Here is a 17,209-nt window from a genome sequence, read left to right on the forward strand (position 1 = left end):
TTTGTTCATTTTTTTTAAAATCAAAACTAAAATCTCATAAAATTTAAATATCAACATTCTATAGGATCGGTGGTTGAACCTAATATGGTTTACAAAAGAATTGAAAGACCAATTAAATAAACATAAAAAGACTGAGCTTGTAAACAATTTATATATATTGAACTCAAAATAAGGGAAATTCATTTTTAGAAAATACAAGGCTCGATTCAGAAAGTGGAATCGAATTGAGGAATTGTACCTGCTAGATAAGTCTTCAGAAAGTATAATTTTAAACCAATTAATATAGGCCCCCAGAATTGACGACCGGAGGATGGATTCTGCAGCAAGGAATAAATGAGATCATAACACAACATAAATAACAACCATTTCAGTTTCAATATTATATGGAGAATTTTCTAGCTTATAATACTAATTAAACTAAAATTCAGATTCTAAAACAAATATCCCACATTCATTATCATCAACTCAAGATTCCACAAACTGATTCATTTCTCAACTTCTGTTTGAAGATAGAAGATACGAATTCGGCAAAAATATATGGAAATTAAAGACGACTCGAGAACCTCAACAACATTACTCCGTGCGATCTCATAGATAGATAGAATGATAAATTTAGGATTGGATTTAGCTCTCCGTCTGCTCCCTCAACCTTCTAATGGTACTCCTCACAGTGACGGCACTAGCAGTACTGTCATTCACAAACATAATTAAAACATTGAAGAATATGATGGGAAAAAAAATTGAGAGAGCAATTCAGATATGCTTACTTCAACGTGTAAGCGCCTCCTGCTTTCACTTTACCACAATCTTTGCAACCCCATATTCCGACAGCCTTTCTCTTCACAGCATACTGAAAGGATACACCAATATTGCTCAAGTAATTCACATCCATAGCTTCATATAAGCTTTTAGTTATCATAAAAGCAAGGACTCAGAGTCATATAGAGAAGGTTTTAACGCTGTTGTACCTTTCCGCAAAACTCACAGAAGTACTTGCTGTGCTGACTTACTTCCATCTTCTTAATTTGCTTCCTCAAACTAGCACCATAACGAGTACCTGCAATCAAGAAAGCAGTAAAAATCCTTCAGCATTTCAGAATGAAAATTGAAACCTGAAATGGTGTAAAAAGAAAATTTGAATCGCTACACAATTCTAGGGTCACGCTACATTGTTCCGGGTCCCAATGTCCATCTAAAATCTACTCTAAGGGTAGTAAACTTTTGAAAAACTAAAGGTGTTTTTAAGACAATAGGTAAAGTTGTTTTTATAGTTTCGCTTTTTTTTTGGTGCGAGTGTGGGGATGGGGGAAGTTCTCAGCTAGCAGACAAGAAAAATGTTTGATGAACACTGACGTAAATTCCAGACCAGTTAAGAAGTATATATCTATCAGAGCAAACATCAGAATATTCTCCTCAATCATTAAATCCTATACATATTCCCACTTCCTAAATTTTTCCATTCAATCATATCTTGGGAACAAGGACAGACAGTAGCACATACCGTACTTGCCAACGATCCCAGCCTTCTTGGTTCTCTTTGTCTACAACATCATAAAAAGATTTTAATGTACCAAATTAAGAGATCAAGACATCAAAATGAAAAATTCATAACTTTGGCCGACACCCTGATTAACTAGCCAATGGTTTTTTAGTACAACGTGAGCGGAAAATTTAAACCTCAGACCTTTTGGTAAAAAAATACATACTTTATGTCAACTAAACTATGCTCGTTATGGCATTTAGCTTAGCTATACAAAATTAACAATCAAGCTTTGCATCTGGCTCGAAAGGAGAATAAGCGATTGTCTTACAGATAGATTCTAAATTCAGCATAATTATCTCATTCATCTTCCCTACCTAACAACCAGCAATAACTAAATGAATTGAAAAGATTATTGCAATTAGTTTAAATTTTATTACAGAGTAAAACTATACCAAAAAAGAATTAAAACGTAAGACAGAATTTATCTTGTTGGATTTCCAAACAGAACTTGCAAAAGAATGCTCTGTTCTATATCAAATAGCTAAGTTCGTATGCATTAAAAAATAACAATATTCTACTCGCGAAGCTTCATATGTCATATCCTGAATATCACAATAATGCCGGACACAAACATCTAATCAACGATACTGCATTCTTATTCAGAACACCGATAAAACACGAAAAGTATCGAAATCATTAACCACGTTCATGAAATCTTCAAATTTCCCGGCAAATTAACAGAGCGACAATAACTTGATCGCTCAACAAAATACATCGTTAAATGCCAAAGAGATGTCATTACGAAATACGTAATCAATTTCGACTTACGAATATACAAAAACAATCTCAAGGGATTCTCCAATTACAAACATGAATAAAAACATATAAACCAAAATATGAGCAGCAGGAAATGGGATTACCATTTTGTCGAATTAGCAGGAGAGAGCGGAAACCCTATAAATGTTCAACACTTCCCTGCGCGGCTGAACAAAGGTTATGGTGGTTTGTTGGTTTTATACGTGTGGCAAAATGGAACCTAGAAATGAAAGCCCAATAGGCCCAATAGGCCCATATTTATTTTATCTCAGTAAATTGTATAATTTTCATTTTTTTTGTTATTTTTTTCATTTTATTAATTAATTTACGAATGTCATTTATTTTTTAGATTAATTTAATTTAAATGATAGAATTCAGACAATACTTTCAAAATGATTTAGAGATTACTTGGAAGTTAAGTTTGAAGACAAAGCAACAAGAAAAATCATGTTTTTTTTTTTTTTTTTTTTTTTTTTGTAAAAAAAAAAGAAAATTTCTTTTTTACAATAACATAAAATTCATAATTTAATTAAACTTCCAAATTATCTTAAACTGATCTTATTAATTTAAACCGATGATTTTATAAATTTTAATTAAAAAAAACAACTAATTTATTATATCGAACAAATTTTATATAAATTATTATCATTATCCTAAAAAATTGGCATTTTTATATAAATTATTAATTACGTTAAATTTACCCATTTTTAATGCATTAGAAATCCGTGAATAAATTCTCAACTAGGTTAATTACTTCATCCTTCACAAGTCACATTATATTTACGAATATATAAAACAGTTATTAGTTAACAACAACAGAGTGTATTGCCCAACAACATTTTTTTTTTTTTTTCTACGAAAAGGAAAAAACAGATACCAAAACCAAGCTTTTACAAGCTAAACCATCCAAACCCGAAGAAAAACTAACCGATGAACATTGTTCGGGCCAAAAAACCCAATTGATGAACATAGTACAAACTGATGAACCCCTGATTCGATTTAGCCTGGTTAGTTTTTTCAGTTTGGGCTTGTCCCGAGCAAATATAAATAGGGCGAAATGAAATAAGAAATTCAATCAAGTGGACATCAAATCAAGACTAAGTTCTCGGGCTTAGATTGGAGAGGTTATTCGAGGAGACCGCTATAATGCGGCTTACAGTTATGCACCGATGGATAGATTAGAGAAAACGGTAAAAGTATCTCAAGTTTATATCAAAGGTTACTAGGGAGGATGCAAATTTATTGTGACCACATCGGTTGGGGAGGAAAACAAAACATTCTTTATGAGGGCGTAAAAACCTCTCTCAAGCATGCACGTTTTAAAAACCTTTAGAGGAAGCTCAGAAGGGAAACTCCAAATAGGACAACATCGGCTAACGGTGGACTTGGGCCATTACAAATGGTATCAGAACTAAACACCAAACGATGTGCCAGCTCGAAGGGGGGTGGATTGCGAGATCTCACATCAATTGGAGAGGAGAACGAAACATTCTTTATAAGGGTGTGGAAAGAACGAAACATTCTTTATAAGGGTGTGGAAACCTCTCCCTAGCAGACGTGTTTTAAAAACCTAAAGAGGAAACTCGAAAGGAAAAGCCGAAAAATGACAATATCTGCTAGCAGTAGGTTTAGGTCATTACATTTATCCAACCATTATTATACGACAGCACAGCACGGAGAGTTTCGAGCAAAGTGGCAGATATATATATACTTTATTGGCCACCTATAGACAATTTTATGGTAGTGAAGAAGAACAAGACCAATAAATTCAAATACAACGTGGCTTTGGGGATGAGAATTTCATCCACACTTCCATCGGTAATTTCATTCACATAATCTTACCTTCCTTTCTTCTCATCTTTACAAAAATGGAACAAAATGCAAAATTAGTTTACATATAAATACTTTATCTTCTCTTTCTCTCCCCATTAGATAATGTTAATGCAGAGAAATCCTAGCTATTTCGGCCCCTATTCGGTTTCCCATATCAAATCCTTCCTCTTAACGCATGAGCTAAATAGTACGGTGTGAGAAAAAAATGAAACCGAGCAGAAATCGAACGAACCTTCCCTTCGAAGTTATCGCCTGATGAACTGCTGTTGCAGAGACTCAAACAACTGAAGTATTGTCGTTGTTTCTGCCGCGTTGCATTTGCTTTTGTACTGCCTTGACTGCAGCTACTCTAGCTGCATTGGCTGCTCTATTTGCCGCTGCTACTGCCCGGTTCACCCTTTCGTCCACTTTACCGACATCGTAGGCTTTCTGAGCTGCTCGTCTTGCTTCCTGTAGACAATGCAAATAGCAAACAATCAGAAAACCATCTCCATTGAAAGAACGATGGAAGAAAGCTGACCGACGCGCAACGACTCAAAATCGTTCATGTAGCTATAAGAGGGACTTTACCTGCACTGCATTCAGTACTTTGGAATGATAAACTGCAACAGCAGATACTGGATAAGTAGAGTTTTGAGTGCTAGGAATGTCAAGAACTCCATTCTGCCAGTGACCGGATTGAGTTTCGCCATTTCTATACGTATACATTCCGAGTCCTTGACGTCTGCCTTCGTGCCATGCTCCCTCATATCGGTGTCCATTATTAGCAAATTGATATACCCCAAATCCGTGCATTTTGTCCGCAAAATATTCTCCAGCATATGTGTCCCCGTTTCTAGAAATTTTACAAAAACGATTCAATATCAAAATGAAAAGGGAAAATTTACTAAAAAGATTCAATACCGATACGAAAAAGAAATGGTATCCAATCCAACAACATCAGGAAGATTATGCTCAACGAGTAAAATCTTCAATACTATTAAAAGAACTAGAATTTACAGAATAAACCAAACGAGTCAATGTAATTCACCCAATGACCAATCTTTGGACAAACTATCTGAAAGAACAAATGCATAGATTTTAGCAAATCAAATCCACAGCAAATCCCTCGAGGGAGTCCCACATTGGCTAATTAAGGGAATGATCGTGGGTTTATAAGTAGAGAACACATCTCCACTGACACGAGGCATTTTAGAAAAACCAAAAGCAATGGGTCGTGATTCCTAACCAGCAATGCATAATTTCATAAACAGTTATGCAAGAACAAAAAAAAAAAACAGCAGTTTTAGCTAGAAATCTTCATGAAAACACAATTAGCTACCTGAAATGGTAATGACCAAGCCCATGTTTGACACCCCATTTGAATTCCCCGACGAATCGGCTTCCATCGTCGCAAGTATGAACTCCACGTCCATGGCTCTGCCCATTGGACCATTCTCCGGCATAAACATCTCCAGTGTAAAACCTATACATCCCAAAACCATGGCGTAGCCCCAGCAGGTACTGCCCACGATACCGGCTTCCTCTAGCCCATGTCTCAACACCATATCCATCGTATTTCCCATCAACCCAATCTCCTTCATATCTACCACTCATATAATAGTAATAAACTCCACTGCCTGAACACTTCCCCTTATGAAACTCCCCCTCATAAACATCGCCATCGCTGTAGACCTGAACCCAACAACCTGAATTCAATCTCTTCTCTGATTTTGATCGAGAACCAATTGACCACAAAACCGGAAGATGCGCTCTAGAATTTGAAGACGAGGAAATGAGCTTAACAGGGAAAGAGCGGGCGAGGAACAAGCGTATCGAGGGAAGCCGAGGAAGAGCGAGATTAAGAGAAAACAAAAGAGCAGCAGAGAACGCAAAAGCCGAGAGGAAATCAAGGAAAAACGAATGAGTTGGATGAGAAACTAAGAAATAGAAAAACGGAAGAGAAAACAAAAGAATCAACCGTAAATGAACACGAAGCCGACGAAGCTGCTTGAGGCGGCGGAGCAAACGGAAAGCGGCACTCCGAACAGCCAAAGAGACAGAGAAGAAGGAAGGGTTGAGGGAATTGAATTGAGGAGTGGAAGGAAGACGGTAAAGAGTTGGGGATTTAGTGAGAGATGAGTGATTATGGGTCAAGAGAGGTCTCTTATAAGGCGCATTCGAAGAAGAAGACGACGGCGATGGCGCAATCGGGCCATGATGAGAAGGAGTTTCGATTAGAATCTGAGGAGTGGTGAAAGAAAGAAAAGATCGGTGGGATTGATTATGCAACGACGACGACGGCGGCGGCGGCGGCGGATGTTTTTGATGAATTGTGATTGAAGATGGGAAAAGAAGAGGAGGGGATGGATTGAAATCGGAAGAGACGCCGCTGCTTTCTTTTCCGATCTGAACTTCCGATTTCTTCTGATGCATTACATAAGAAGTAAACTCAATCGGAAGAAACAAACGAACAAGAACAAGAACAAGAATCAAAATCGAAAATCAAAAAAACCAAAATCAGAAAAAAATCAAATTCTCCCCTGACGAAACCTTCAGTCTCTTGAACTTCAAATCCAAGACTCAAATCCTTGTTCTTCTTGTTCTTGTTCTTGCGAGAAGCTTATGGTTTGGCGTTAAAATCTTCGAATTCAGCGGAGAAAACTCGATGGTGCGGTTCTCCAATCACCCAGATAGAGAGAGAATAAAGAAGGAGCGGTGTTCGCTTACAATTTATGGTACAATTCAATTTTGATCAATTCGAAACCCCAAAAAAGCAATTCTGCTAAGGAAGGCAACCTGCTCTTTTACCAAAATACCCCCCTACTTTCTTTCAAATTACTAAAATACCCCTGTTTCTATGCCTTCTTATTAATTATCTGCACGGGTATATGCCCTCAAGTGGAATCATTTCCTTCATACGGGTAAAATTAATTTTTATTAATATAATTTTAACCACAAAAATTATTATTAAATGATAAAATCTAATATTTAAATTTAAATTATTAATTCTTACAATTTTTTTAATTAAAAATATAATAATTAATTGTCTTGGTGTCTCTTAGCTTATTAATTAATTAGTGGAATATTCCTCGAGATTATATTTTCAAGAAATTAAATTTTTGTATGTATTAAATTACACATACTTGGTAATTATCGACCCGTTTATAATTTGGACCAACAGTTTTATTTATTTATTTTAAGTACAGCTAAAGTCTACTACTAGCAGATATTATCCATTCTGTCTCGTTAAGTTTTGAAACACGTGTACTAGAAAGAGGTTTTTACACCCTTAGTAGTTGGAGGAGGAAACAAAACCTTCGTTATGAGTGCGTGGAAACTCCTCCCTAACATATGCGGTTTAAAACCGTGAGACTAATGATGATACGTAACGGGACAATATCTACTAGCGGTGGGCACAGGCTATTACAAATTGTATCATAGTTAGACACAGAGCAGTGTGCCAGCGAGTATGCTGACCCGAAAGGGGTTGGGTTTGTGCGATCCCACCAAGGGTGTGGAAACCTCTCTTAGTAAACACAGACTGACAACGATACGTAACAAGCTAAAATTGACAATATGTTTTAGTGGTGGACCCATACTATTAAACTATATAATTTTTAACGGTAATCGTTTGCTTAATGTACTAAAAACATAGTCAATTTTTGTTAACGAGAAATTTATATATTATTATTTGACGAGTATATTGGTGGCATTTTTGAAATTGTTTAAATGATATTAAATTAATAAAATAAGATAAGCATACTTGGAGGGGAAGAAATGAAAGAGAGCTTTTTGAATGGGCACAAAAAATGGGGAAATTTATGACTAAGCTCACAATTTTGACTCAAAAATTTCAACCCTTTGAAATCTTCAAACCATTTAAATAATGATGTAAATGAACCAACCACTTAATGACTTTCATATGTTTGAGAATCAAACTCATCTTAAATTCATCCAATTAATACAAATATTTATGAACTATGAAGTTGGTTTTTATTATAACCCGAACTTAAAAAACAATAATTTTTAATCATTAAGTTTAAAGTTTATTTCGATCTTGTCACTAAATATATCAATAAATAAAGTTTGTGAACAAATTCGGGGTTAGGGTTAGGAAAAATATTATAAATACAATTTTTGTCACATAGTTCTTGATTTTTTTTTCAGGTAGGTGCTAAAAAGAATAATATTTTTTAAATAAAATATAAAAATGTGTAGTATTTTTATTTATATAATTAATATCGAGATATTTTTTATGAAACTATTTATTATGACAAAATCACACTTTATATAGAATACCATTAATTTTTAAATTACTGTTAAATTATTATCACATTTTAAAAGAATAATTATATAAACTAAATAAATGACTATGGTTCAAACACGTAAATAATTATTTAATTATTTTCTTACTTCAGCAATAAATGAAGAATGAGATTTATCAAAGATCCAAGTTTAACAATGAACCAAAAACAGAATTTTATCTATTAAGATGTCTATTTCATAAAAATAGACTTTTTTAAAATTTAATTTAATTTAGCCTTAACATTTATGTTTTACAATTTTCAGTTTTCTGTCAATTTTCTTTTTTATTAATAAATTTATTTTTAATGTTTTTTTTTTTTTTTTTTTTTTAATTTACAGCGAAGAATATAATGAAATTTTTTTATGCAGAAATAATAAAAAGTCAAAGAGCATTCTAAAATACAGCAAATTTAGAACATTCAAGATTCAAATAAATCAAATACGTATAATTCGTTTTTTTAAATTATTTATTCAGTCGGTTCCCAAAATTATTTCCCTTCAATTTTAATATAATCAAAAGAATCAATTCTCCAAAAAGAAATTAAAAAGATTATATACATACAAAAACTAAAAACATATACAAATCAAATAAATCCAATTATTTATAGAAATAAATTTTTATAAAATTGAAACCAATTTAGCAAACTATTCAAAATTGAGAACTTATTTATTTATTTACTATTTTTTTTTTTACAGAAATAAAGTCTGTTATTTGAAATGTTTTATTATTTGCATCTTTGAAAAATGGTCTCTGCAAAGACAAATCCAGTATGCACAAATTTCTATTAGAAGACCCAGAATTTGTATTTATTTTCTAATACCTAATATTAAATATTTGAAATATTTTTAAGCTTAATTTTCAAAAACCAAACCGCTACCAATTCAGACCCGAAACGTTCTTGAAAAATAAATAACAATTTTAATTATTTAAAAACCGAACAAAAGAATCACCGAACACGAGATTACATTCATAATTATAATCCTAAAAAGCTCCAAAGAAATAATATATGGACAATACATAAGCAATTCAACTTCATAATCAAACATTACCTAGAAACTAATCACATTAAAAAATCATAATCAAATCAAACCAAAAGGGAAGGCTATGGAACACATGTAAATAACTCAGAATATTCAAATATTAAGTGCAAAGAAAAGAAAAAAACCCTATGAACCAAACATCCGCTAAGCAGTCTACAAGGAAGAGATGGCATTCTTATTACAACTCAGAAATGGTGGGGTAAGGGGAATAAGACTAACGTGTATTAGAATCAAGGAGTAAAAAATAAAAAAAACGAAGTACAAGGACTTAACAGCAAATAATTTGATTATCAACCCATAAAGAGAAATAAACTTACAAACACCATTTTAATTCATGAAACGACAATAAGAAGAAAAGAAGACATGTTCAGCTACAATGACAACTTTGCATTTGTGAACATTTTTTCTTTAATGATCATTTTTTGAGACTTTGAACAGCTTTTTACCTTGAAAGTTAGGACCACGAGGAGTAATAAGCGCACATATCAACCGCGTCGCAAAGGTATTAGAAGAGTATTGCGCCAGTCAGCGCAGAATCTGAAAATGGATGAATATCGAAGATCTCGACCCAACGTGCAGCTTAGCTTTCCAACTCAATCATGCTTTTTGTGAAGCTTGAACCCGAAAACTCTGGGAACATAGCCCTGTGTGGCTTTTTGTGGCTTCAGGTGTCCGTATGTCATCAAAAACAAGTGCGGGAATGTCGTTCCAAAATACGCTCCATCGATATCTTAGATCAAGTGAAGGAAACTAGAGGTGTGCACTAACATTACATCAAGCAAAGCAATAACAATTGCATGAATGTTTCATAAAAGGATTGATGTAGCAAGCATTCAAATGCAAAGGTAATAAGAATAAGAGAACTAAACTCCCCAACATTTGATTCAGAGCATCAACCACCACTTGATTCCACAACCATTACTGAAACAGAGAAGCCAAAGACTAGCATGTAGTAAAAAATGGAAACACGTCCATACCCAACCCCTTCGTAAGGGGACTTATAAATATGATCCATTAATATCTACAGGCCATTGAATATCCAAGATGACAACTCAAACTAAACAGCACAGATCAAGGATCGGGACGACTTTAGAAGAAAACGACATTCAAGTGAAAGGCACTACTCTATCTTTCGATAGATTCACTACTTGTGTGCTTTTCCTAAACGCATTTTTTGGTGATTACAGAATTTCCGAAGGCACTGGACACCCACCCAAAATGATTCCAAACCCACCCTTATTCTCTAAATATCAAGAAAAGCAAAACTTGCAATGAATCTTAGACTGACTGCAGAGTTACCGACCGTCACACTCGATAAACCAAGAAACATGGCAAATGGCCATCGTTTATCTATTAATAATAAAAGCATGCCCTTCATGAGATTGTAGAACCAAACATGATCGAGCATCTTTCATGTATGAATCAATTGAGAATGCAACGACCATAATCATGCAGCAAGGTAGCACATCCTTCGCAATGGTTCTACTGTACTACTTACGAATCATCTGAACCTTTAGACAGCTTATGTGAACAAAGACAAATATTAACTAATGTTCTACACATCACCAACTCAAGACTATCAAAGCCATGAACCAACTTTTAGAACTGCTTGAACAGTTGATCATAACAATACATCAAATTGGGACTCAATTATTTTCTTTTCAAAACATGAACTCGGCTTCTAATCACAAAAAAGAATCCTTGTGAAACAAAAAAACACTAGAAGAATAGTATAACCAAATATTATCTTAATTTGCAATAAGAAAAACACCAAATATTATCTTAATTTGCAATAAGAAAAACATTAGCATTACACCAAAATTATTGAAGTTAACAAACGCTTCATGGAAAGAAAAAAAAAAACAAAATTAAGCACGGCAAAAATCAATCTCATTAAAAAAAAAAAAAACAAGTTAGGTCAAGCTTCACTTTGAATTCAATAACAAGCATGCAGACGTGCAGCAAAGAATCAAAATAATTATATGTGAGAATAAAGTTACAACAGAAAGGGGAAAAGTAGGCAGAAGGACAAGAAATGATAGATTGTAAAAAGGATACTGCCTTGATACTTTGAACGAGGGTAATATATGTCTTCACATTTTGGGCAGTATATCTTTACAGTGCTCGAACGAGGAATATCCGACTGACCCACTGGAAGGCATGGTTGTCCACAGCAGTACACTCTTGGGCACCTTCCAAAGTCATAGTTTTTATACTTCTCCAGCTGTATTTTTTCTAGTTAGCAATTTAAACATTGGGAGAAAATAAGTAATTAAGGAAATCCTTATAAGAAATTACCATTGCAGATATTCCTTTGCCAGTTAGAATGTATCTAACATGAATAAGACCATACAGCATCTCAGCAGCCGACTCAACTAGTTCATTCTGTTCTTCGGTGAACATGTCACCTGTGCACAGCCATACACAGAAAATAGGTCAAATACATCACGGGAAACAGCGAAATGCATGTCAATGAAAAAAAGACGTGCACAAAGAAGAACAAAAATGGGAAGTATGAACTACGAAGTAGTACTGTTCTTCTAAAGAAGGAAGAGGCGGCTTGCTAATATGTCAAAAGGTATATGTCCTTAGGCCCCCTTTACACTGTTAAAAAAGGGTATACTAAAAAAAAAGTTTCTCACTATTTATAATGGAAGACTAATTAGCTAACGATTATTGAACTACGCAGGAAACAAGGAAAAAATAAGTAAGAAATTCACTAACGATTCAAAAATCAACCAATTAGTACATTCAAAGGAACTAGGCTTCCTAAAAATGGATTGTAATGTCTTCCAAAAATCGATCAATGGAAAACTCAGCCAAGACATCCAATCAACGAGGTAGCGATATACATTCTTACAACACAAAAGGAAGAAAAAAAAAAAAAAATTCAGCAGTGGGACAGCAAAATCTCACCATGAGAAGATTCAACATCCAAAATGAGATCAAGTGCATAGTCGTAGTATGGAACTTGACTGCTCAAGCCACAAAGATTGAAATCATCTTGTATGTACTCGTCGTCAACTTCACAAAAGAATTCATTTCCCCTCAAATTGCAAAACCACGAAATCCATGATGTATCATCTCCGTCTGAACCACTGACATCTGATTCTTCGCTGTCTGTTTCAGATTCCTCTGCCATTAATGAAAATTTGTTAGATACAAAAAAACTAAAGAAACAAAATGACGACGAAGAAGAAGAAGAAGAAGAAGACAAACTGAAGCAATAATATCACTGGAGGAAAAAATGCGGCCATAGAAGCCGAGTACCACTCTATCATTGGACAACACTCGATGGCAAAAATCAAAAGTAAGAACATTCATATAGCAAAATGCAACTCCCGGTTCATTTCATTTCAATGTGCAGTTTTCAAAACACAGAACAGATACATTAAACAACTCAGATCAAGACTAAAACAAAATTAGAGCTTAAAGCTTTCCAAAATTTCCAAGCGTATAGCCAAAATTGATCTGAAGAACACACGAATTAACAACTCAAAAACAATACAAAACTAACAAGAAAAGAAGAAAACAACACTAACCATCGGAACATTTATTCTTGGATAGAGACGAAGAACGATGATCAAGCTGCGGTTTACCAGCCGAAGTCGAGGGCACAGAGACCCTCTCCTTCTCCTTACTATGAAGACCTCTTGAAGTAGATGGAGAGGTTTTCTCCAGGTGCTTATCGAGAGCATCGTTGATACGCTTCCGATCCAAGGTACCACCTACGATCTCCGATTTCGAAGAACCACCAATCCCTCCTCCTCCTCCTCCTCCGCCTCCTCGATCCCTATACATGTCTTCAACGAATCAAAGCTCGTAAATTGAAATTCAAACAAAAGAAGAACTCGGCGGTGGAGGCGAATCCTGGATTGGGGAGCAAGAAGACAGGGAGATTAGGGGTTTGATTTAGGCGCGGAAATCAGAGGAAGTGATTTGGATTGGGGAATAGCGAAGGAAACGGAGAAGAAATGAAGGTGAAAAAATGGAGGAGAAAGGGGGAAGAAACGAAGAACAGTAGGGTTTGATGGAGAAGGATCGAAAGAGAGGTCTAGGGTTTGAAGAAGTGGAAGAGAACAGTTTGCTTGCCCTTCACTTTCTCTCTCTCTTCTCCTCTCTTTCTAAAAAAAAAAAAACAAATAGTATGGTAAAATTGTTGCTTCATAAAAAAAAACACGAGAATTTCAGACCAAAAATTATTGTATTATTAATTATTATTTACTATTATTATTATTATTATTTAGTTTTTAGTTTTAAATGACCGAGGAATAAAGTTTTAAATGAAATTATCTTTTTCTTTAAATAAAAAAATAGGTTAGGTCGGTGGTGTTCTATTTAATTTTATTTTTTAAATAATTATTATTTTTATTTTAAATATTTTTATATCCATTTTAAATTTTAAATTTATATCTAACAAAATTGTTAAGGATGATTCTGAAAAGAAAAAAAAAAACATAGAGTGAAGCAGTCTCCAGCTCGAGTGGGCCTAAGGCCAACTAGGGAAATTAATATCTTTTAGTCGACCTACGTAATCCATGGTCTGATTAGATTGGTAAGATCAAACCAAGGGCTTGAAGCCCAAATGGCCACCTAAGAGGCCGAGTTTAAGACGACCTGTTTTTTCATTGGGCACGTTCTAATTATCCACGGTTTGGTTATATTGGTAAGATCAAACAAAGGGCTTGAAGCCCAAATGGCCACCTATCGAAGAGGTCGAGCTTGAGGCGACTTGGTTTTCCATTGGGCACGTTCTAATTATCCACGGACTGGTTATATTGGTAAGATCAAATCAAGGTCCTGAAGCCCAAATGGCCACCTAAGAGGTCGAGCTTGAGGTGGCCTGTTTTTCCATTTGGCACATTCTAATTATCCACGGTCTGGTTAGGTTGGTAAGATCAAACAAAGGGCTTGAAGCCCAAATGGCCACCAATCAAAGAGGTCGAGCTTGAGACGACCTGTTTTTCCATTGGGCACGTTCTAAATGCACTTTCAATTCAAGATGATCTTATTGTTTCGTATTTGACTTTGTAGCAGAACTTATGTGGCAAACAACAGAGCGTTAATATTCGTCTTAAACACTTTCATTATTGTTCATCGAAAATTAGTTATAATTATTTATGGGAAATGTCACACAGAGAAAGTTACCTAAAATAAAATAAAAAATTAAAACAAAACATTTGGTAAGTTCATTATATCTATTTATTAGTAAAGTCATTCACTCTCCATATAATTATTGCTAAGTGTAACACATGCGCCCGCTTGCCAAATTCGGAGCTCATTCGAAATTTAAAGAGCCAAAATCAGAGCTCGAACCAGGTCCAACAATGGCGGCGGCGATGGTACTCTCTCTGGTGGCGCTTCTTTTCTTCTTCATTTTTCTCCACCTTCTCGAATCGTTCTTATGGAAGCCGGAGAGACTAAGAGCGAAGCTCCGTAGACAAGGAATCGGCGGTCCTTCGCCGTCATTCCTCATCGGAAACGTCTCTGAAATCAAGAAAATCGGAGCCCTAACTTCGGCGGCGAAGAACACGGAAGCTCATTCGATCGCGCATGGTTGGGCTTCGAACCCGTTCCCGCATTTGGAGGTGTGGCGGAATCGATACGGTAATCGATTTTGAATTTGGAAGGTTTTGGTTTGATTTGTTTGTTGATTGATTCTGTTTGGGGATTTTAGGGCTGAACTTCGCGTTCTCGAGCGGGATGATTCAGACACTGTGCGTAACGGAGATAGAGATGGTGAAGGAAATCAGTATGTCGACGTCATTGAGTTTGGGGAAGCCTGATCACTTGTGGAAGGATCGTGGGCCGTTATTGGGCTTGGGTATTTTGTCAGCAAGTGGCCCAACTTGGGTTTTCCAAAGGAAGATCATTGCTCCTCAACTCTACCGTGATAAAGTCAAGGTAAAATGGGAGTTCCTATAAACCCTTAGAGGCCTAGTGTCCTCGCTGGCTAGCCACACATGCCTTAGGGTGTGAACATGGACTTATAGGTGTGTTTGTGTCGGAGAGTGTTAGTGGGAATGATGAGTGTGTAAGGATGCATAGGGCGTTGGTAGGGCATGTATTGAGCATAGGATGAGGCTTGGCGCGAGCGATGGGGTAAGGCACACGGGGGGTTTGACTCTAATACCATTTGTAACAGTCTAAGTCCATCGCTAGCAAATATTGTCCGTTTTAGCTCGTTACGTATAATCGTTAGCCTTACGGTTTTAAAACGCGTCTACTAGGGAGAGAGTTTCACACCCTTATAAATAATGTTTTGTTACCCTCTCTAACCAATATGGGATCTCACAAGTGGTCACTCAAAGACTTAGAGTACCGGTTCAAATTATGATAGTCATACAACTAAAATTTAATATCTTGAATTTTCAGGGCATGACAAGTCTGATGGTGCAATGCACGAACTCCATGCTAAGATTATGGGAAGCAAAGGTCGAGAATGATGGAGGACAATCGGAAATCAACGTCGATGGATATTTTAGAGCCTTGTCATCCGATGTTATCTCGAAGGCCTGTTTTGGAAGCGATTATTCCAAAGGGAAAGAGATATTCCAAAAAATTAGAGCTCTTCAAGTTATCATGTCCAAAGAAAACATCGGTATCCCGGGCTTGAGGTACAAGTTTGTAACATGCATCACGACTTCTTGTTTGAAGAACTGTGAATGTTTGTCAAATTGAAGCTCAACTAAGACATATATACTCGATCGAAAGGTCAGATGTTTAATTAACTTTTCATCTTACAGGTACTTCCCCACTAAAAACAATAGAGAAGTTCGTAAGTTAGTGAAGGAAATCGAGTCATTAGTTTTAAAAGTGGTAAATGAACGAATCGAGAGTTGTTCACATGAGCAAGACTTGTTGCAGAAGATTCTCGAGGGTGCGAAAAGTCTCAACGAAGATGACAAGTCATTGAAAATAACTCGGGACAAGTTCATTGTCGATAACTGCAAAAATATATACTTTGCTGGTCAAGAGACGACGGCAATAACAACATCATGGTGCTTGATGTTACTAGCAACACATCCGGATTGGCAAGCTCGTGTTCGTTCGGAGGTGCTTCAATGTTGTCGAGATCGGCCAATTGATGTAGATACCATTAAGAACATGAAGACGGTATTCCTCTTATGATTGCCTACTAACGTCAAAACTCTAAATTACAATTCTAATTTATAGTTGTTTGCAGCTGACAATGGTGATACATGAGACACTGAGGCTCTTTCCACCCGGACCTCTTGTCACAAGACAAGCATTAGAAGACATAAAGTTAAAAAACATTACAGTTCCGAAAGGCATAAACATTCAAATCCCGATCTCAATCTTGCACCAAGACACTCGTCTCTGGGGACCTGATGCGCACTTATTCAATCCAAATAGGTTCAGCAATGGCATCCTTAACGCTTGCAAGAATCCTTATGCTTACCTGCCGTTCGGGATCGGCCCGCACGTGTGCGCGGGGCAACATTTTGCAATGGTCGAACTGAAAGTGATAGTGAGCCTTGTTCTATCAAGGTTTGAGTTTACTCTTTCACCTTCTTACAAGCATTCCCCTGCTTACACATTGGTTATGGAGCCTGAAAATGGAGTTGTTCTCAACTTAAGGAAGCTATGAATTTTCTCTTCATTACTTTTGGAATATGTGACCAAATAAAGGGGTATTTTAGTCCTTATATTCATGTCCTTACGGACCCAAGGACAATTAGGGCAACCCACTTAATCCACGGTCTGATTAGGTCGCGGGAAGACCAA

General features: G+C 35.9%; 4 protein-coding genes across 4 annotated transcripts; 1 reads left to right on the plus strand and 3 right to left on the minus strand.

Annotated features, from left to right (window-relative positions):
• Positions 1–429: 429 nt before the first annotated feature.
• LOC111806490 (large ribosomal subunit protein eL43) lies at positions 430–2,511 on the minus strand. The gene is made up of 5 exons (XM_023691831.2): positions 2,404–2,511; positions 1,502–1,541; positions 969–1,057; positions 768–850; positions 430–688 (listed from the first exon to the last, which is right to left on the minus strand). The coding sequence occupies exons 1-5, from the start codon at positions 2,404–2,406 to the stop codon at positions 625–627; spliced, it is 279 nt and encodes a 92-aa protein (XP_023547599.1). The 5' UTR covers positions 2,407–2,511; the 3' UTR covers positions 430–624.
• A 1,555-nt stretch (positions 2,512–4,066) lies between these two features.
• LOC111807328 (uncharacterized) lies at positions 4,067–6,858 on the minus strand. Its single transcript, XM_023693002.2, has 3 exons — positions 5,454–6,858; positions 4,703–4,967; positions 4,067–4,582 (listed from the first exon to the last, which is right to left on the minus strand). The coding sequence occupies exons 1-3, from the start codon at positions 6,545–6,547 to the stop codon at positions 4,409–4,411; spliced, it is 1,533 nt and encodes a 510-aa protein (XP_023548770.2). The 5' UTR covers positions 6,548–6,858; the 3' UTR covers positions 4,067–4,408.
• A 2,756-nt stretch (positions 6,859–9,614) lies between these two features.
• Positions 9,615–13,596, minus strand: LOC111806835 (putative casein kinase II subunit beta-4). Its single transcript, XM_023692326.2, has 5 exons — positions 13,003–13,596; positions 12,377–12,595; positions 11,759–11,868; positions 11,519–11,684; positions 9,615–10,190 (listed from the first exon to the last, which is right to left on the minus strand). Exons 1-5 carry the CDS (start codon positions 13,259–13,261, stop codon positions 10,054–10,056), a joined length of 891 nt encoding a protein of 296 aa, XP_023548094.2. The 5' UTR covers positions 13,262–13,596; the 3' UTR covers positions 9,615–10,053.
• Positions 13,597–14,653: 1,057 nt separating this feature from the next.
• LOC111807699 (cytochrome P450 714C2-like) lies at positions 14,654–17,130 on the plus strand. Its single transcript, XM_023693531.2, has 5 exons — positions 14,654–15,067; positions 15,138–15,364; positions 15,836–16,077; positions 16,207–16,576; positions 16,647–17,130. The coding sequence occupies exons 1-5, from the start codon at positions 14,713–14,715 to the stop codon at positions 17,070–17,072; spliced, it is 1,620 nt and encodes a 539-aa protein (XP_023549299.2). The 5' UTR covers positions 14,654–14,712; the 3' UTR covers positions 17,073–17,130.
• The last annotated feature ends 79 nt before the right edge of the window (positions 17,131–17,209 follow it).

The sequence above is a fragment of the Cucurbita pepo genome, chromosome 12, assembly GCF_057944985.1.
Source record: "Cucurbita pepo subsp. pepo isolate OVF chromosome 12, ASM5794498v1, whole genome shotgun sequence".
NCBI lineage: Eukaryota > Viridiplantae > Streptophyta > Magnoliopsida > Cucurbitales > Cucurbitaceae > Cucurbita > Cucurbita pepo.

Bases quoted from the DNA above. Each gene is read 5' to 3' on its own strand.
- LOC111807328 (XM_023693002.2), bottom strand. From the start codon at position 6,547: ATGCATCAGAAGAAATCGGAAGTTCAGATCGGAAAAGAAAGCAGCGGC. The intron at 4,968-5,453 runs GTAGCTAATTGT...TAAAATTTCTAG, and splicing joins CTTGGTCATTACCATTTCAG to AAACGGGGACACATATGCTG. The intron at 4,583-4,702 runs GTAAAGTCCCTC...CATTGTCTACAG, and splicing joins AAGTACTGAATGCAGTGCAG to GAAGCAAGACGAGCAGCTCA.
- LOC111806835 (XM_023692326.2), bottom strand. From the start codon at position 13,261: ATGTATAGGGATCGAGGAGGCGGAGGAGGAGGAGGAGGAGGGATTGGT. The intron at 11,685-11,758 runs GTAATTTCTTAT...GAAAAAATACAG, and splicing joins GCAAAGGAATATCTGCAATG to CTGGAGAAGTATAAAAACTA. The intron at 10,191-11,518 runs GTATCCTTTTTA...ACTTGATCTAAG, and splicing joins TCGTTCAAAGTATCAAGGCA to ATATCGATGGAGCGTATTTT.
- LOC111806490 (XM_023691831.2), bottom strand. The intron at 1,058-1,501 runs GTATGTGCTACT...TCTTGATTGCAG, and splicing joins TGGGATCGTTGGCAAGTACG to GTACTCGTTATGGTGCTAGT. The intron at 689-767 runs GTAAGCATATCT...TGTGAATGACAG, and splicing joins GGAGGCGCTTACACGTTGAA to TACTGCTAGTGCCGTCACTG.
- LOC111807699 (XM_023693531.2), top strand. From the start codon at position 14,713: ATGCGCCCGCTTGCCAAATTCGGAGCTCATTCGAAATTTAAAGAGCCA. The intron at 16,078-16,206 runs GTACAAGTTTGT...TTCATCTTACAG, and splicing joins ATCGGTATCCCGGGCTTGAG to GTACTTCCCCACTAAAAACA. The intron at 16,577-16,646 runs GTATTCCTCTTA...AGTTGTTTGCAG, and splicing joins CCATTAAGAACATGAAGACG to CTGACAATGGTGATACATGA.